The sequence below is a fragment of the Polypterus senegalus genome, chromosome 12, assembly GCF_016835505.1.
Source record: "Polypterus senegalus isolate Bchr_013 chromosome 12, ASM1683550v1, whole genome shotgun sequence".
NCBI lineage: Eukaryota > Metazoa > Chordata > Cladistia > Polypteriformes > Polypteridae > Polypterus > Polypterus senegalus.
Window position 1 is genome coordinate 43805340 of NC_053165.1, and position 21761 is coordinate 43827100.

General features: G+C 37.5%; 1 protein-coding gene across 4 annotated transcripts in view; it reads left to right on the forward strand.

The window, feature by feature from the left end:
* tmcc1a (transmembrane and coiled-coil domain family 1a) overlaps positions 1-21761 on the forward strand; it is a 156573-nt gene that overhangs the window by 72693 nt on the left and 62119 nt on the right. Inside the window, exon 1 of one of the 4 annotated variants that reach the window (XM_039770994.1) lies at positions 6020-6730. The exons of the other annotated variants lie outside the window; for them this stretch is intronic. Within the exon in view, the coding sequence (XP_039626928.1) occupies positions 6692-6730 (39 nt within the window). The 5' untranslated portion in view covers positions 6020-6691. Of the gene's footprint in view, positions 1-6019; positions 6731-21761 lie in introns of those variants that run through there. 4 annotated transcript variants of the gene reach the window in all.

Below are 21761 nucleotides of genomic sequence, written 5' to 3' on the forward strand. Positions count from 1 at the left end.
GGGAATATTATTCCAAATTGACGTCTTTTCCCCCTCTCTCCAAGGACAGTTCCGCCAAATATGGCCCAACCTTCGCACCGTAACACTGCCTATGTCCTCCTGGTATTCTTCTACGGGACTGAAAACAATAAGGAAATGTTAGGTCCGCCCCTTTTGCTGGGAGAGAAACCCCTGCCGCCTCTACCGGTGCTTTTTCTCTCTCTTTCTTGTCAGGAGACCCCCGTTTTATTATCGGGATCTCCGGCTTAATCTGGGGCTTGTCTACAGTCCGTGTCTCTCTATTAAGTAAAGAGAGACCCTTTACTGTTTGCACCCCTTTACTTTTATAAATTACCGGCGGCGGCGTCTTCAGGGCTGCCTCGCTCCGGGAGTCAGCACTGTCTAGCTGCCCCGGATCGATTAGCCCTTCCGCTGAATACTCGGTTAACGTACCGACCTCTCTTGTCACGTATTGGCACCCGCTACTTATTAAACGCGGGCCCGGATCACACCGCGTCCCTCTATTATGTACGATACGGGTCTCGCATACCTGTATCGCCGCATCATTCATTACGGGAGGCTCCCCACCAACTCGCCGCACGTAGGCCCTCACCTTCTCCAACGGCTCTCTGGCTGCCGCTCCCAAATCCCCGACGATCTTTTCAATGGTCGTCAGGACCTGTAAGACACTCGCTACAGGCTCGATTAGTTTTTGGAGCTCCCGCAAGTTTATATAATTATTTATTTCGACCGGCAGAACACTCACTTCCTTGTTCGCGTTACCTGCCGACCGGAGCCAATGAGCACGCCTGCTTCAGGCACGTGCTCTGACGGACTCTGGAGGCTTCTGGGACTTGGATTTCTCAGAGGGTCGAGTTGCCTTCTTCGGCGAACTGCGGTCTGTCTTTAATATTTTTTCGACATCCCGATCAGCTACTTTCCGATCCTCGTTACCTTCTTGTGGGTTGAGCAATGCCTCGCTCGCCTCCCCCTTCCCCTTCGGAAAGACCAAGTCCGTTCCTTCGGGCTCGAAGGTGCAAACAGCAGGACGCGGAGCTCCTCCTTCCCAGAATGTACCGGGTTTGCTACCGTGTCCCTCGTCGGCTGCCATCATGCGGAAGTCGATTTCTAGGCGCTCTGGCTTCGACAGGAGAAGGCCGTCGTCTTCGGGGCAGTCTCCTTTTCCCCTCGGAGCCTCCAGGTGGTCATCTCCAAGGTACATGCACGGGACAAGGTGAGAAACAATAAAAGTATTTTTAATGTCGTTCCCGGCACGTACCTTAGAGGGATCGTTGCTTCCTGGAGGTTTCTCCGGACTTGTAAGGCCTCTCCTTAACTCCTCCCGAGCGTCGGCCATTGCACCTACGGCACTCCCGCTGGCGTTGTCGCTTTGCTTGCCCTTCTTCTTTCCCATTTTGTACTCAGTTTTTTCGGGTTTTGGCGATGCTGTGGTGATTCCTGATTCCGTAGTCTTCTCGGGGTTCGTTATCCACAGAAATATTTTATTCAGGTCCTCTGCAAATGACGCTAGAGTATCCTGCCGGCTACGCCACAGTGAACGATAGGGGGCACTCTCGCTCCCTTGAACCCCTGTCCACGACTCCAGACACCAGGTAAAAGTCCTCAGGTTGACTTTATTTTCTTGCCACAGTGCACAAAGCACACTCTCCACCACAATACTCATAAATCACCCATAAATCACAATAATACAATCCTCCAGCTCCCAGACGCGTTGCCACCCTTCCACCCAGCTCAGCTCCTTGTCTGTGAGTTCCCAAAGTCCTTTTATATCTCCTGACCCGGAAGTGTTTCTGCCCAATAGTCCACAAGTCCTTATTCCTTCCGGGTCAGGGTAAATAGTCCTTTTTCAACCCGGAAATCCGTCGCTCTTCCTGTGACGAACCTCCGGGTCACAGGGCACGAAGAAGCCCTCGGTCCTCCCTACAGCTCCCTCCTGTGGCCCCCACCGCATTCAGCAGGGCTTTGCATAAAAACTCCAAGGTCCATGATGCCCTGCTGGTCTTCTGGGGACCTCCACGCTGCAAGGAGGGCTCCACCTGGCGGCTTGGGGGTATTGGCCGGGATAAATGGCCGGCCATCCATCACAATACACAAAGATAGAGTGTTGGGGCACCACTCGGTGAAACCTGTTCAACAGACAGTAGTGAAAAGCCTAAAAAATATAAATGCTTTGAAAAATGTTCTATCTAGAGTGCTCTTACTCAGATCTTAGTCATGGTGTCAATGATGACTTCTTACAAAGTTGTAGTTACATACCCAATGACTGAAAGGTCAGAGATTATAGTGGAAATAGAAATCAGATCACTGGTCTTCAGCCCTGGTCTTTAATTCTGAGGGTAAAAGTGGGAAAGGTATAAATGACAGTGCCAAACAATAACTCAGCTGAAATTCCAATTAACATTAAAGCCCTTAAGATGCTTCCTACTCACATGTACATACAGTATATGACACTGCTCATGCATAATGCCTTGTGTAGAATTCACACAAAAACATGGCATAGGAACAAAAGTTGAAATGTGCATATGCATAAAAAAAATTCAGATGCATAAAACCGTGCGTAAGCCAACTTCCACAAACTTCCACTACATAAATCCCGGTCTACGTGAAATGTAACGCTCGTGCATGCGCCTTCCGCCTCTCTCAGACTTACGCCTCTTTGAATATGCAAATCAGTATAACTTATTCCCTTAAATTCAGTGTTCTGTGAAAAGACAATAGCAAAAGCATGGGGGAAAAAAGAAGAATATCAGCGAATGCCAAGTGGAGGCAAGGAAAACGTACTATTTCTTGGTTTAAGCAATTGTATAAACAACAAAAGGAAATTCAGAAAGCTGCACACTGCCTGAAATAAATAAACGAAAAGGTCAGATATCAAAGTTGCCGTTAAAAGGCGAGTCGTAGCCCACCGTTTGAATGTTATATAGAAGCTTATTAGGGTACAAAGAAAAGAAAAAACATAGGGACACAGTGGAGAAAAAGCTTGAAAGATGTATACGTGATATAATTTTCATGATGAAATGAATTAGAGCATGTATTAAACATGGGGACAAAATGGCACGGGGTAGTGATGAGCTGACTCCTCATTCATAGATTGTTCCTGCCTCCTGCAAGATGTTCTGTGTGCCGTGCATGACCCTTGATGAAATAATTTATTGTAGCAGTTTTGTCTCTTTCAAACGTACTAAACCCTAATTTCTGTCCTTCCTTTTCTTTCTCCAAGTAACCAATCGCTATACAATCAGCTCTTTAATAAATGTCATGTCATCTGTAAGCTTAGAACACTGATTCTTCAAAACTTTCAAGGGACATTAAAATATCTTCATAGTACATGTGTAATTATTCCATCCATCTATCCATTTAGGGTTTCACCAGTCCCAGGAAGCATACAGCGTGAGGCAGGAACAATCCCTGAACAGGGCACCAGTTCATTGCTACCACTGTCCACTGTGTCCACACATTTAATAACAGTATACATCATTTAAATGAAGTTAAAATGTATATGTATAATGTAATATATATACTTTACTGGATTTCATCTGAAAAATGATATCTAAAGCTCCAAGAAGATAGCACCTGGAAATCTAAATCGACTTAGAAGCCAATCGTCATCATCTGTAAATATGTGCTGTCTCCTATTGAACTGAATTGAATTCTTTTATTGTTAATGTGTGGTACAATGAGATTCAATATGCAAATCCTCCATAAACTTATTTTCCTATAAAATGGTAAAATAACAATAACAAAAACAATAATAATAATAATAATGATAATACGATAAAAAAAACAATGAAAAAGGTGTAAGTGGCTCTGGTTGTGCAACTTATAAGTACAAACAGTTCTACCGGAAGCACTTGATGGACAGATTGAGTGCATTTATAACTCTTGGGATGAAACTGTTTCTTAACTGCAAGGTTTTTGCAGGAAAGGCTATAAGTGTTTGCGGAATGGGAGAAGGTCAAATAAACCGTGCGCATGGCTGAGGCAGCGTGTGCTAGAAGCTGTACCCCGATAATTCTCTCCGCTTTTGACACAATCTGCAGTAGAGCTTTCTGATTAGCTGCTGTAGAGCTGTGATTCCACACTCAGATAGAGTGGGTTAAAACAATCAGTGGTGCACTGAGAGTAACAACGCTAAAGCAGCTATAGTATTTGGAATAGTTTGGCCATTCCGTGCACCATTATGTGCTTACAGGTTGATTACAATCAGATGCCTTAAACTCAAAAATGATATGCAGTTAATGTCAGTGTATTTGATAAAGCCACATCAGGAATGTGAATCTAAAAAATAAAGGGAAACCACCCAGGAACAGTAGCACTGCTTTGATGCTGGGTGCCTCTAGTTTGTAAAACTGAGCCGAAAACTTGCGTACACTATGGTTTTAGCTGGCATTAGAATGTGTGTGGCTTTACGCCAAGTTTAGTTTTTATACATTACGATGTGAGCATGGAAACAGGCGTACACAACATTTTTGTGTGTACGCACCGTTTATACATGAGGCCCCTGGTGATGTTAGACATTAAACTTATATGACTGCAAGTTCTGGAACAACCTAGTAACACAAGGGTTTGACTCCTTGTGAATGGTCATTTACTGGAGAGGCACATGATCCATTACAAGGGTAAATTGGCTCAGTTGGGTCTATCACGCAAATTTAGTCAAGCAGTGGAAGAAGAAGTACTTTGATCCCAATTCTGACTTGTGTCAGTTCTTATTTGTCAAGGATATTAAACTCAATTTTGATAGTGATCTGACCTCTACTTAAAGACAGAAGCTCAAAGCAGCCATCCTGTCTGTTCAAACTGTAATAGACAAGGTGCCCAGCTGGACTTCCCTCTTTGCGCATGACATTGTTACCTTGTTTCAATTTATTACTACTGCACCTGTGAACAAGCGCATAGGCTAATAACAGCTACTCTAAGTACCTTCCCCCCTGTGTCCATTAACAGTCCATGGTCTCATCAAAACACAGATAGTTGGATTTACCCTTATTCCCTGTACTTGTAGCAGTGCAGAGGTGAAAGCAATTTTTCCTTTGGTTGGAATCCTGTCTCAAACTCTCAATACAGAGGCTGCGAATGAGGAAGTTGCCAAGGTCTGGGTCTTCAGCTGTTTTCATCTGCGTGCCTACTGATCCGCCATTACTGGCAAGGATGTCTGCCTTCAGCACATCATAATCCTCAACCTCCCACTCATCGAAGTAATAGAAAATGTGCTGTACTTTGTGGGTAAGGAAGGGCAAGATCATGTGTACCCACTTCTTCTTATCCCAATGATGCCAAATGGCACTCCCTTTATAAAAACAGAAAAGCCTCAATGTTATCTTTAAGTCTGAGTGGCACAAATACCTGATAAGATCTAAAGGCATTTTTTCTGTTAATCTTCTCATGCTGCATCCACCTCTGTACAGTTAGTCCCCAGTGTGGTGACATGAAAATAGAGGGTCTGAAGCTGTTCAGTCTGGAATATCACCACCTCTGCAAGGTCCAGTGGATCATTCATAGTCCAGTTCAAATCCTGCTGACTGCACCAGTGCAAATGAAGCAAGGACAAAGATAAAGTGCACCACCTTTTGAGCCCCGCTTATTTGCTGTGATGAAAAGCCAAAAGTTTTGGTTAGAGTGGTGAGTACTATGGTGTCTAATTTAGATGCTGATGACTTCCATCAAGGTTGCAGTTTTATTCTCTGAAACTGGCGGTTTAGAGCTTGTAACAAAAGTAGAAATGAGGTCACCAGTCTTCAATCCTGAGGGTAAAAGAGGGACAGGATGTAAACGAGAGCACCAGCCCCTGACATGAAGCACAATTACAAGTAACATTAAAGCCCTGAAGTGCCCCCTGCTCACATATGTATGACAATTTGTATATGTATACAGTGTGTGTGTGTGTGTGTATATATATATATATTCATCCATCCATTATCCAACCTGCTTATATATTTTTATATTTATGTACAGTGTATATATTATGGTGTTTATAATTTGAGATTTACTTAGCTATATATCTGCTTAGTACACCTTTATAAAACATGTAGGATGATAAAACATATTGTGAGCTCTCAGAATTATTCTTATTTAATTGTTATATAGAGTTTTTTCTCTGTATACCAGTACAAGGGAATGTTCATTATGCAGTGTATAATATGAAATTCGGAGGGATTTCAGAGTAGAGTTCATTGTGAGTTGTTATCTTCAGCCAGCTTGACTGCCCCACCCTGGTGATCTTAAGTGCTCATGTTGCTCTTGCTTTCTGTTATGAAACATAGAAAAAGGCTCAGGTGGCTACAACTACTGAAATCTGCCTCTAGCTGCCAGTAGCACTAGGACAGAGGGGTGGCCAGCATTCCCTCCACCCCTCCCAGCTCTACATCCAACACCACCACCCCCCCACTACTTACTCTCTACAACGAGACATCACAGCTGAGTCACAGGAAGTGTTAGAAAAAAAAAAAAGAAACGAATTGAAAAGGAAGAAGACCAAGCCTGTCTCACTATTAGCACGTTGTGGGGCAAATACTACAGTGTCTTACTGTGAAGAGGCAAAAGCAAAACATGAAAGGACACAGACAGCTGCTTGATTTCTTTGTTGGGATTATCATTTTTTTAAAATCATCTGGCACTAGTTTTGTTACTCTCGGCTATATGAGTTAGAATTGCTGCTGTCTTATCTAGAGGATAGCAGAACTACTGTACAATGGTACAGCGATTCAGCTTGAGAAGGCAACATTCCAAGGTGGGTTTTTCCTTTCATCCTAATAATGTCTTGTGTATGTTAAGTGTGTACTAATAAAAGCTGTTCACCAGGGACAGATGTCTCCTTTCAGTCCCGTCTGCAGGTCTTTGTTTGATTTTTAGACACAAAAGGCTCACTTTTTACTGGCATCTTTAGGCAGGTGCTTATGCAATTAGTGGAAAGGAGCATTTTCTCTTCTTTTAAAACCTCCCAGGGGCAAAGTTTTTATTTTGTTAATGAATTAAGATATTGTAACTACTGGTTGCCTCATGAGTTGATCGTAAGTCTCTGCCAGGGTGTGTTTATTTTAATATAAAGTGGTACTTAGTAATGGTCTGCTGCATACTGAGTAAGGACTGCATTGCACACTCAAAAGTGCTGTTTATTATTAGTCTGTAACTCTTTATAAATGTTTTTTGTTTTTTAAATTCAGTACTTTTATTTTGATCTTCAGCTACAGTAAGATTTAAAATATGGCATTAAACATTTTCATGAAAAATACAGACCCTTGAAACTTGAGCTTTAGAACTTGTTTAAAATCTACACTTTCCAGATCTATATTATTGAATTACTCATTTATGAGTCCATTTGCTTAAAACTTTCTCACAAAATAAATACAACTGGGATCATTCTTTCTTTTAAAAATTATAATACAGTACCTGAAATGTTATAATTTTATTGCTGGTACATTTTAATAAACTTTACTTCGAAAAATTGTGTTGACAATAACCTTTAATGTTTATCTATATCTGTGCGTGATATACATTATTGTCATTTTCTAATATGCTATATTTGGAAAGTACTGTGGAATAGCAGTTGATGTTTTCCATTATTTTTTTTCTGTTCTTGTCTACTGCTTTTTTCTAGCTGTGATACATTTTCCTTGAAAAGCAGTAGAGCACATGTAATGGTTGCATATGATGAAAGTTTATTTTAAACTATTTATATATTTTATTAACTTGAAGTAATCTTACTAATTTTCTAATTATTACAATTTTTTATCTAGTGTGACAGAGCCCTGCAACCTAACTGTCTGCACTCTCGGTTGTTACAGTTGTATCTAAGATGATAATCAAATCCCTGTACCTTTTAGTCTTGTGACAGAAATTCAGTTGAAAGGGCAGCCTTACCTATAATTTTTCTTATTTTTATGGAGAAGTTGAAATGCTGTCAGTGTTATTTTTATAAGTATATAAATTTAAATATGAAATATTGCCTGTACTTAAGAACTTATCTGTTTAAGCTGTAAGTCATCTAAGATGTCATAAGCCCCATGGTGTAACTCTCAACTCATTTACATTTACAACTCACTCTGTCTACAATTATTCATCAATCAAAATGTTCACATATTTCTTGCATTTTACATCTGTTGTTTCAGTATTTACTTTTAAGTTGATTGTTTTATCTAACATGTTAGTATAGATTTAGTTGATGTTTAACTGATATTTAACTCCTGTGTACTGTACAGTAAATGTATTTTTATTCTGATACCACAATATTTACAGACTTTGTCTAAATTCTGCTTCTGTGTGATTTCTGTTTGGTTTATGTAGTTTTGTACTCCCATTTTTTATCTTGCTTTTTGTTGAATTAGTTTATAATTTTAAAATACTTTATGATCATGATGATAATGATGGCTAAGAGTGATGTTATATTAAAAATACTGACTCACAATATATTCAAGTATTTAATTGGCTTGTTTGGAAATTCTTTGTTTGATATGATGGCTTTGATCACAATGGTGATGAAAATATACCTGTGCACATCTGTGTATTAACAACACTAGATAAGTAGAGTTTGTATTATACATGGTTGCACAGTATTTTGTGGTATTTTCTTGTGTTAAGAAATGTATCAAGATTTTTTAAATATATTTTATTAACTCATTTCAAAACCTAAACAGAAGTTAGTGTTTGAAACTACGTTATGATCAAAACCATTCACCAGAACACTCGGAGCTCACACTTCTGCATTCAAATGACATTTTCAATTAGTTTATTGTATAATATTTGCATGTGACATTTATCACTTTTATCACTTAGTAACAAAGTGTTAGCAGAACTTAGCCACACTAATTGTTAACTGCTTGAACTTCTTTTGTTGTACATTTGCTTTGTCAGCTGATCCATACGCCATTATTTCTCAAGCAATTTTTTTAAACTTCTCAACTTTTTTTTATTTAACTTTAATGTCTGAAATGGTTCGTCCTTATTATATTACTGATTGTGTGTATTAAATTATTGAAACAGTGGCACAAGATGTTTTCTTTTAAAGGTTTAATAGTAAATTGCATCTACATCACACTTTTTGCTTTGTCTTATTTTCACAACAACACTAAACAAATCTGCAGCTATCATATGAATAAACCTGTTATAGGGCTATACCAATATTGTTTATGCCCAAATTATAAAAAGCGTGTTCTCCAAGGGTTTAATTAATCTGATTTCCTCACAAACACCCAGTACTGCCAGGTTTGTTCAAGCTCCCTGCAATCCAATAATGGGATAAATAAAAAAAAAATCACAGAGTGAGTGAATATATTATTATGTACTGTATGTCCTTCAAGAAGTTGCATACAGGCTCTCAATTTTAATTATAGCATATTAGACTAATGAAAAGAGTTAAAGCACAACTCTTACTTATGGAAAAAAATGTACTTATATGGTGCAGAACAATATATTAATTGCTAACTTTCTTAAGAGATCCACCTACAGACCACTACAGGTTGCTGAATGGACTGTTGATCTTTAAAAATACTGTATATTAAATCGTGGAAATCAATTAAAAAATGTTTATCTTTACTCTCTTCTGTTTTTGAAAGAAGGTAATATGATTTGGGGTTCAAATGGGAGACTAAAGTGTTCCTTCTGGTTATTTGAGAGCACAAAGGATTGTGGTCCCTTGAGGTATTTTCCATCTGTCAGGGTAGCATCACAGTCACAAAAACTGAAGCTGTTGTTTAAAGGAACACAAAAAAGAAAATATATAAGCAAAATAGTAATTAACATCTTTATTTTATTTTGAATAGTTTAGTTTTTATCAGGTAAAAAATGTGAAATTCTTCTATGCATCATCTATGCCACATCAGGTGTCTAACAAATAAAGATCTTCTTTTCAATGCATTTCTGTAAATTGCAGTATGTATCTTGAGTGCATCCCATATTGCAATAAATTTAAAAAGTTTCTTCACAGGGAGGTTTCAAACAGTTTTCCCGAAGTGCATGTATATCAACATATTCTTGGAGTGGAAAAATAGAGCACTCCACCCTCATTTTGTCAAAACCATTTCATTTTTTTCCCACTTTCCTCAGAGGCCTTTGTGAAACCACTTGTGAGGCTCTAACTTACATAAAAGGTCTATCACACTGTTGCATTTCTTCAGGGGCATCATTTATAAAGCTTGTGTATTCACAAAAAAAAGTTTGAAATGTACACAAGCAACTTCCCATGCAAATGTCCAGACTTATAAAAGAAAACTTGATTGGGTAACACGTATACAGTATTTACTGCATCTCATGGGTACGCAACATTTTGGAGAAACTGGAAAATGACGACACTCCCAATCAAGAAGGGAAATGCAGTGAAATGAGCTAAATGACGACTCTCAAATATAGTAATTCATATTACTGAGCCATTATTATAATGTGTATTGACATGACAAACATATTACACATCAAAAACCCTGAATATTATGCCAAATCTATATTTTAGTTTCCTTTTAGGGCCAATGACACGCATTTGTCATTTTTTTGTCAGTTTTTATTGGCCATCTTTTGTCACTTCTCAGGGAACTGGCAAATAGGTTATGAATATCTCAACCAAGCTTCTCTCCATTATATTTGCTGTGCTGGAAGCAATTAACTGACCTTTGAGTCACAACATCCAGTTCTCGTATGGCGTGGATGTACAGTACATACAAAAGAAAAACAAAACAAAAGATAAAAAGTCAATTTGCAGCAGTGTCCGGCTTTCCTAACATAATCGTAGCACTTTACTGCATTCATATTGCAATAAGGGCACCTAGCAAGAATAAAGATGATTTTGTTAACTGAGTACAGTTACACTCCATTAATGCACAAGTCTTCCAAGCTGTGGCTGGTAAATGTTGTGTGTCAGTGGCTTGGGTCAACCCATGATTCATTTATTTTGAATTAAAGTAACTTTCATGGTAGTGATGGTGCTGTACATGGTGGCTGGCTTGTTAGTACGGTAACTGGCTGAACCCTCAGTGTTTTACATGGGCTGTACTATTCATTGTAACAACTATCACTTCATTACATTTACCGGATGATAGTGGCTACCCACTTGGACAGTAATGCCTTATACCTAATCTGAGCCCTCAGAGTTTAGAGGACAGATTCTATTATACAGAGCATGATCTTGCATCTTCAGTTGCAGAGCACAGTGGGCTGTACTATTCATTGTAACAGCAATTACTTCATTACATGTATTGGATGATAGTGGCTACCCGCTCAGACAATGATGCCTTATACCTAAACTGGGCCCTCAGAGTTTAGAGGAGAGATGCTATTATGCAGCGCATGATCTTTCACTTTCAGTTGCAGATTACAGCCAGATACTCTTGAATGCACGCAGAAGAGGATTTTATGTGTCAGGGAGGGAGATGATGTTCGGCATTAGCAGGCTACATATTTGGATGCTTCTGGGGCGGCATTCGAGGCACATTCACCTGCACATTTTTACAAGATGATTGAGATTTATAAATGGTAAATTGGATAGAAACGTGCATATGCCAGGATTTATGAAACTTATTTTTTTCCTTGTCATATGCATATTTCTGTATTTTGGGTGTGTGAATATTTTCACGGTAAAATCCACACAAAGTTTCATAAATGAAGGCCCAGATCTTGGTGTTGGGCACAATATATACCACAGATCTTCTCTGATATTATTGCATTTAAATAAAAAAAGTGCTGACACTTGCAATGAGCAGTTTTCCCATTTACTGTAGGTGTGTTATCAGGAAAGTTGACTTTAGTTTAAACAAGGGAAGTTCTGGTTTCCTGTACAGTTTCAGTGTTGTCACTGCAGAATAAGTAATCATCTAATTTTAAAATTATGGAATTGTTTAGTCAAAATATAATAAGATTATTTCATTTACAGATGTGTCTGCTGAGTGGATTATTATATATTTACCTTAATTTGAATCACTCATTTTTGAATTGGGACAGGTTTTCTATTTTTGGTCCGTGAGAAGCAAAGGGCCTTTCTGAAGTAAAGCAATTGCACGAGTGTCAACAATTGCTTCCTATCATGCTACATGTGTTATACAGTGTGTCCAAAAGTGGTTATTTACAGTTTTCACACTGATTCAGTAAAGTCTGTGATACCTCTCAGTTCATAAACTGGCAAACTCGCTTAACTGGCATTTTCAAAGATGGCATACTAGAAAATATTCATAGCTCCACCTCTCTTATCTGTGACTTTCTTTCTAGTCAATCTAGTCTTTACTGGTGGTATCCCCAGCTGCTTGGCAACAGCTTCAGGCAGTTTCCTTCTGATTATGCCAGAGAATTTAAGTGAGTGCTGCATTTAATTTGTGGCTTGGTCATAAATTCCAGTTTTGTTCTCTTGTTTTTGATTTTCTTTTTTCACTTTGTTTGCTGCCAGCCTCTGTCTTTATTTGGTTATGAGCCATAGTTTGTGCTCAATACACCCTTCCTTCTTTTTCGTGATTATTGTTAATATTTGTGTTCATCTTAGTATGTATATTCATTAAACTGAGTCATTCAGTGCCAGTAAAGTAATGGATGGTTAAATATTCTAATATATGGCAGATGTCAATATTTAGCACTAGTCTCAGTGATGTCAGATTAAACAACTATTGTTTTACTGTATGTCTTTAAAATATAATAGTATTAAATGGGCATATAAGATACTGGATCTGTTTGAAATATTTTTATTCTACTCTACTCTGAAAAGTTCTAATTACAAAAAAAAAACAGCAATTGGCACTTGCGGTATAGTTACTTGTTATAATTGTATTTATGGTCTCCTTTTTACTACTTGTATGTGGCTTTCACTTCTTTGTTTTCCTTAAAATAGTGATAATACAGTACATAAATTGAGTAAACTGGTCTAGCTAGATGCATCTTCAGAGTGAAAATTGCTCTTTATCTTTAATGCTATCTGCAGTAGAGCTTACGGGAAAGGAAAAATTGACCTTCTTTTGTCTTAGGTTTCAAATATATTATGCATTGTCTAGATTTTGTTTCTGTAAATTGGGACTAAAATCACAATACTCAAAAATGGATGTCCGTCAATAGCAGCTGTCACACTTTGTTTTTTTTTTTTATTTCACTTAGCCTAGTTGTGCTTTTCAGCAAGCATAAAATGTTATCCTCTCCTCAAATACTTAACATTAATCCATTTGTTTTTTATTCACACAGTTCCTGGAAATACTTGAAAGTGTACAGGAGGCACAAATGACTGCAAAGCAATAATTCATCGTAAATGTTTACCAGTACATCTTTGGGCAAACAGCCATTGCACGCATCCATACTGTGAGCAATTTAGAAAAGGAAATTGACAAAACCTGTTAGGGCAAACAAACTAACATGCACAATCTCTCATCAAAGTCCTATAGAAGATGGTGATGAAAACTTGCTTCATGTTTTTAATTAACTAAAATCAAGTTCCTTTGCAGTATAACCAATTGTTTCTTAGCAAATTCATAATGTATATTTTATGGAACATGTGGTTCAGGACACCCATTCATATGTACCTTTAAGTGAAATTTTCGACCCCTCGAGTTAGTCATTTGTAAAAGTATCCTCCATTATCTATTTATTTTTAGGGTGCAGATGTTTTATTTAACAGTGTTTTTTGTATTTACAGTATGTTTATTTTTCTTGTCATGTGTGATTATTTACAATATGTACATTTTGCCTGGTTACATACATTTGTAATGCTGTTTTACATTTGTAAATCTAAGCATGTACTCTCTGTCTGTCCTCGATGAAGAGTGCTGTATTGAAATAGGCTGAACTGGGTTTAATTATCCAAAAAAATATGTGTGGAAAGTTTGTGGTTTTGTTTGTTTTTGTTTGTTTTTTTACGTTCCTTGAAGTTAATTTTAGCTAATTTTTCACTTTCTTAAAGGTATGGTTTAGGTTTAATATTAATTTAACAAGAAAAAAATAATTGTGATCCTATAAATGTATAAAAATACATTGCTCACTGTATCTCAGTTTGTCTGTCCTAGACAGGTGCTTGTCTGGAGAAGAGTAAACACTGTTGCTTCATCATTGTAGGATATGTTCATATTTGTGAATTTCTACCTTCCAGCAGTTGTATATTTTTAGCAAAGGACTGCAGTGTCACACACTTGAAGAGTTTAGAGGACTACAATTTGAATATAAATAATTACAGAGTCATTTTTTCAGATGGCGAAAGTTCAAATTCTAACAGTCCTCTAGACCAGAGGTGGGCAATGTCGGTCCTGGAGAGCCACAGTGGCTACAGGTTTTATTCCAACCCAATTGCTTAATTAGAAACCAATCCTTGCCAATCACAGGCCTTATTCAATTTTATGGCTTGTTAGTCTGCAATGCTATGGTTCTTATATTGTAGATTTTTTCCTTTCCAAAGATATCACCCAAATGATTTGAAGCCTTAAACAGATAATTTTCAGTCTGTCACATTTTTCTGTTAAGTGTTTTATTAAATTAAACAGTGCAGGATGAACACACACAGAAAACCAGACTTGGTTTGGAAACAAGCTAGATGGAGAACTGCTGGCTATACTTTGTCATTTACATCTTATTGCTAATAAGGAGCCATTACAACAGTGAATGCAGCTGTTTAAGATTGACATAAGCAGGTAAGGTTGGGTACCCTTTACAAGCAAGACCACTAAAATGAAGCATCAAAATGTCACTTAAGCAATAAGTCCTTCATCAGCAATAATAGACTTCTCATTAAGAAGGTGGGTTGGAACAAAAACCTGCAGCCACTGCGGCTCTCCAGGACCGACATTGCCCATCCCTGCTCTAGACCAATATAATAATTGTTCAGGTACTCACATTCTTTCAAGCAATGCTTTGTGTTTAACCGAATGTGTGTGCTTCTCTGTTTACCGTTTTGCAAAATTATATGATATTTAGCTTTGTTCAATTGCATCTGAGCAAATAATAATAATAGCCCCAAGTAAGCACTTTTATTTTTGAACTTTTCATCTTAAGAGACCACAGACAACTAGATTTAAATAGTAGGTATACAGGGTATCACTTTCATAGTTTAGAAGCACTAGGAATTCTTTCACATTAGCAAGAGGTGGTGTACTCGATGTGTGCAGATAGTTTAAGAGGTACAGAGCTCATCCTTGCCTGAACTGGTTTAGGTGGCAGTCCTTAATTCTTCATGCATAGCAGGGCCCAAGATCACCTCTTGTGTGTCCAGTGGGAGCAAACTATGATAGTATCATTATGAGCAAGAGTGCTAGGCTGGTTATACATGAACAGAGTGTTATTGTGGATTAATTGTTCTTCTTGATTCTGACTCTCAGAACTATTAAAATATTACTGAGGTCAAACATATTGTCTAGGTATCCCTTCTTTTATCAGTTCTATTTAAAATGCAAACATCTCAAAATAGTAAAAGGAAGAAAATCTTAAAAGTAGTGTATACATGTTAATGCATAGACAGTATTAGGGTTTCAAAATTGGCACAAAAATGAAAAGTCATCCTCTTGTGTACAGGCCTGAGTGAGAGCTGTTTGACCATAATTGCCATGTACTAGAAGCTTAATTGCAAAAATATTTAAGATATTTTCACTTTTATTTATTGTTTCAAGACCAAGATGATTGTCAAATTATATAATGTTTTGTACATGTTTTTAAGCCGGTTTCTTCAAGAAAATCGTGTTGTTCATTTATTGATTGGTGCATTCATTGCCTGTGGAACCAGAGGTCCATGGTTTGATGACTGCTTTTTTTGTTGCATAAGTGCCCATTTTTATAGTTTGTTTCTCCTTCTTAATGCAATAAAACCAGTTTCCAAGGTTTTCAGAAAATATAAAACCATATATGGAAGGATTATCTTTTTACAACTAATCCTATGCCCCTTTATTGAGTAGTGTAGCAATGTTGATGTAGTAGATATCATCCATTCATTTAAGAGTGATTTGTACTGTCTTTCATTAAAGAAACATTTGGCAATGGTTTACTAATATGTAACAAATAAAAAGTATAGTTTCAGTACACCATATATAGTATAGTTCACAGTACTGATTTGTGGAAAAAACTACTTAGGATTGTTTATCATGTGGCGCACATTGCTGTTTTATTGACATATACTAACAAAAGGAAAAGTGCACTATGGTACTGTAAATGTGGTGTTTATTCTTAATTGTTGGTACGTTAACAAAGCAATATTGCACTTTTAACACTGAAGTAGTTACATTAAGATATTGCTATTCAAAAATCTATAGGGAGAAGTCAGAAACCTACAAACTCTTCCAAGACTTTACAATGCCCTGTAATGTAACAATGAACTATTTTTTGAACGTGGCTAGAACCATATTACACACTGATATGCAATTCGTACAGGGAGTCTGTAGCTTCACAATCCTTCTGAATTCGTGTCATAATACCTATATGTCAGCCACTGGTCAAATATGTGTAGGTTTACTACATTTACAATATGTTGTATACTTCCCTCACAAGAAAAGTAATAAACTGAAACGTTTTTGGTTACATAAATCTTTCAATTATTTTCATGTTTTATTGAGCTGAAGGAACTTCAATTTTAGTAACGATTTATACCATTTTAATGACAAAGACAAAGTAATTTCAAGATAACCACCAGTTTGCTTACTGTGCAAACAGAAGTGTGGCAGATACACTCATCACTAAATTATGGTACATCAAATGTACACTTTTCTGGATAAGCCAAGTTCGTATGTCAGAGCACTATTTCTGGAGTTTTCTTCATCGTTCAAAACCATCCAGCCTCACGTACTCACTGAGAAATTGAACAGTATGAATGTTAACCCATTTATTACATTTTGGATGCAGGGCTTTCTTTTAAATCATTGACAGCCAGTCAAATTACAGGACACTTTTCATTCATCGTAATGCAGGAAGTCCTCAGGGATGTGTTTTAGTTATCACCATTACTTTTTACTCTGTACACAAGTGACCTGAGACCTAACATTGACCTCTATTCCATTAGCAGGTATGCTGATGACACCATGCTGATAGCACACATAATGTATCCAGTAATAGACATAAAGAAATAAAACAAACAAATAGAGAAAAAAGATAGGTTAAAAACTTATGAAAAATTTCTAAAAATGTTTTCATCATTTGAAAAAAATATATTTCATTTAAAACTACTTTTACGTAAAACTGGTACAGGATACAAAAAAAAACTCTACACTTCGGGAGATGTAAAAAAAATATTATCTCTGATATTCCTTATTAGGGCACTGGGAAGAAAGGAATTTCTGGACCAAATGGTGTGGGGTCTCAAGGCAACTATCCTCTCTGATTCAGGGAATCTAAGTTCTGTATGTAATGGGTGTCTATCATCAATTTAGGTAATTTCCAGCTTTTTTCAGCATTGCTCTCTGACACAAACTTACCAATTCAACTACATCAGCCCAATAATATTATCTGCATGTCTGGTAATGTGATGGAGCTTTTTTAAATTTTGGTTTGTCAGACTGCTGAACAAGAATATGAAGATGAAACATTTAACAGACCGGTTCACACTGCAATAAAAGGACAACATGAGGTCCTTGACCACTTTAATTAGAGTTTACAGAGAAGAAATAAGCACTGATTTCATTTACAGAATATTTGTTTGTGTTTGTACTCAAATTAAGACTGTTATCTAGGTTATTGCACCAGGTTTCTAAACAGTCCACATGATTTAAATAATCATTTTCATTCTGCGTACATACAGTGCATCTGGAAAGTATTCACATCGCATCACTTTTTCCACATTTTGTTATGTTACAGCCTTATTCCAAAATGGATTAAATTAATTTTTTCCTCAGAATTCTACACATAACACCCCATAATGACAACGTGAAAAAAGTTTACTTGAGGGTTTTGCAAATTTATTAAAAATAAACTGAGAAATCACATGTACATAAGTATTCACAGCCTTTACTCAATACTTTGTCGATGCACCTTTGGCAGCAATTACAGCCTCAAGTCTTTTTGAATATGATGCCACAAGCTTGGCACACCTATCCTTGGCCAGTTTCGCCCATTCCTCTTTGCAGCACCTCTCAAGCTCTATCAGGTTGGATGGGAAGCGTCGGTGCACAGCCATTTTAAGATCTCTCCAGAGATGTTCAATCGGATTCAAGTCTGGGCTCTGGCTGGGTCACTCAAGGACATTTACAGAGTTGTCCTGAAGCCACTCCTTTGATATCTTGGCTGTGTGCTTTGGGTCGTTGTCCCGCTGAAAGATCACCGTCACCCCAATCTGAGGTCAAGAGTGCTCTGGAGCAGGTTTTCATCCAGGATGTCTCTGTACATTGCTGCAATCATCTTTCCCTTTATCCTGACTAGTCTCCCAGTTCCTGCCGCTGAAAAACATCCCCACAGCATGATGCTGCCACCACCATACTTCACTGTAGGGATGGTATTGGCCTGGTGATGAGCGGTGCCTGGTTTCCTTCAAATGTGACGCCTGGCATTCACACCAAAGAGTTCATTCTTTGTCTCATCAGACCAGAGAATTTTGTTTCTCATGGTCTGAGAGTCCTTCAAGTGCCTTTTGGCAAACTCCAGGTGGGTTGCTATGTGCCTTTTACTAAGGAGTGGCTTCCGTCTGGCCACTCTACCACACAGGCCTGATTGGTGGATTGCTGCAGAGATGGTTGTCCTTCTGGAAGGTTCTCCTCTCTCCACAGAGGACTTCTGACAGAGTGACCATTGGGTTCTTGGTCACCTCCCTGACTAAGGCCCTTCTCCGCAGATCGCTCAGTTTAGATGGCCGGCCAGCTCTAGGAAGAGTCCTGGTGGTTTCGAACTTCTTCCACTTACGGATGATGGAGGCCACTGTGCTCATTGGGACCTTCAAAGCAGCAGAAATTTTTCTGTAACCTTCCCCAGATTTGTGCCTAGAGACAACCCTGTCTCAGGGGTCTATAGACAATTCCTTTGACTTTATGCTTGGTTTGTGCTCTGACATGAACTGTCAACTGTGGGACCTTATATAAACAGGTGTGTGCCTTTCCAAAACGTGTCCAATCAACTGAATTGACCATAGGTGGACTCCAATTAAGCTGCAGAAACATCTCAAGGGTGATCAGGGGAAACACGATGCACCTGAGCTCAATTTTGAGCTTCATAGCAAAGGCTGTGAATACTTATGTACATGTGCTTTCTCAATTTTTTTATTTTTAATAAATTTGCAAAAATCTCAAGTAAACTTTTTTCACGTTGTCATTATGGGGTGTTGTGTGTAGAATTCTGAGGAAAAAAATGCATTTAATCCATTTTGGAATAAGGCTGTAACATAACAAAATGTGGAAAAAGTGATGCGCTGTGAATACTTTCCAGATGCACTGTTAGTATTCAATTCCTATTTTATGGAGGTTCCAAGTTTTTATAGGTAAAAAACAAATTACTTAACAAGTACACAATTGCCACGCAAGCAGTTTCCACCAATCTTTAGTTACTTCTGTATGTACAGGGTAAAAAGTTACTTCTGTATTTATTTGGTAAAAACTCATTAATTAAGGAATTGTTATTCAAGCTGTGATCCTGAAGGGTGATTATGAAAACAATATTTTAAAAAAAGAATACACGAAAAAAATAAAAATTAGTAAATTCAAATGTATAGTATTTATTGCAGTGTTTCATTTGCTTTATTCCTTGAATGTAGAATTTTTAATCTAGTTTTGCACTGAAGGCAATGAGGCAATTCTGGTTTGATAGATTAAAACAATAAGTGTGATAACAATGCACTGCCTGGAGAGTGAACTTTCACGCATTCATCATAAAGCTTAGTAAGAAGTTTAAACCCTGCTTGTGGTTTCTGGTTGTTTCGTTTTTGCAGCTTTCTCATAGACCAACGGATGCTCATTTTTCGATTGTCTTTTTTTGTAATCTATATATACTGTAATTGCTTTAAATGTGAGTAAAAACAAGCATACATACAGCTTCATCAAAAAAAGCAAATTACTCATTTTTAAAGAAAAGAAAAGGTAAGGCTAAATACCTTATGTCTCAGACATCGGAAGGAAGTGTTAATTGCAAAAGCATGTACCTCTTTCAATCTGTAGTACACAGTGTTGCTGGCTTTGAACTTTCTTTTAAGACTATGTCACAGAATTACAATAGCACAAGGTATATTGTATTTGTAAAAAGGCAGAATTAAAGTGAGCATTGTTGTATAATATAAAGAACTTTTTTAATACATCGTTTTAAATATTTATCAAGGTGATGAATGCAAGCAACCAGTAGCACCATAAGAACCAGTTGTGTGTATAATATATGGCATTACTTTATTTTAAGAATTGAACAGTCTTTCATAGTTCACTTTGCAATAAACAAGGCAAAACTGTCTCTTTCTTATCCTTTTAAATCCCAAATCAACCTGAAAGTCTTAGTATAGATGTCAGGGCCTCCCATAGTACATACTACTTATCACAAGTAGAACACATAATATTGCTCTTGACTAGTTGATAGATTAAACCGACCAAAAAAAAACTATTCCTTCAGCTTTTTTTTCACCCTAATGTGTGTCACATGCAGCAGGAATGTGTAATGTGTTTTGCTTATGCTTCTGATATCCGTGGACTATATCTATTAATGATTGGATAATTGATTAATTTTTATAAATGATTGCTAGAGATGGCTGGGATCCTTACACTAAAATGTGATTTTTATATTTTTTGCTGATATGACTACAAATAGCCATGAATGTGAATGTAATTATATAAAGTTTTTTCAACCTTTTTAAATTTAATTTGGAAATATGTTTTATAATAACATACTTATAAAGTCACTGTTAGTTATCCTCTATGTAATGTACTGAGTATTGTTTTTTTTTTGTCTAATTCCACTTGTAACGGCCGACCCCTTACCAAGCAGGAAGCCATACTACCAGGACCTGTGGCCTGGATGAATTACTGAGAAACTTACCTATACCAAGCCGTACCTCTAACAATTAATATTTTCCCTCTTCCCCAATAGACGGTTTAAAGATTAGTAAACAAAGGCAGATATGTAAAAAAGTGTAGAAATATATTAAATGAAACACAATGACAGATACAATAATACAAATCCACAATGTAAAATATATCTATATATATATCCCTCCACCAAAGCAGCAAAGTGAAAACACAACATATACAATAACAAAACCTCCCTTCCCCCTGCAACCATATAACAAACACAAAACACAGATAATACTGAATAATCTGAATGTCAATGGCCTGAAATTGAGTCCGGTTAAATCACTGTCCAGAATACGGATGACTGATCAAAAATAGACATGTTTGAATCTCCCGGAAAAAAATAGAACAACCTCAACGTGCGTCCTCGGCGAAAGGCAGATAATAATGTCCAAGCCTGGGGTTTCTGGTGATGATTGAGCTGTTGTGATTCCAGCAGAATGTGAAGCAAAACTGGATCAAAGCGCAATGTAAATAGTGTCAGAAAATGATGAGTGGTTGTTGGTAAATGAAATCTGTCTTTCTCCTTTTTTCTCTTCTTTCCCTCCTGATAGTTTAAATAATGATGAGCTGGATGTAACTGGTAAAATCCCAGTACTAACGTGTCCAGGGGGTTGCTGCCTCCCCGCAACACCCTTCCCCATTTCTTATTAAAGGGACGACATTTAAACAGACACACATTAGTTTAAACGGGGTGATGAGACGAGACGCGTCTTGGTGCAAACGCAATAAACAACAATACCTATGTGGCCCCGCTAAACACTGCCTGCCTGGGCTATATCTAAGCTAAGTATCCTGGACTTTACAGGTCTATTTACTTTTCACACCTACTGTGCTACTCACAAATTTCTTCCAAACTGTCGCTCCTTA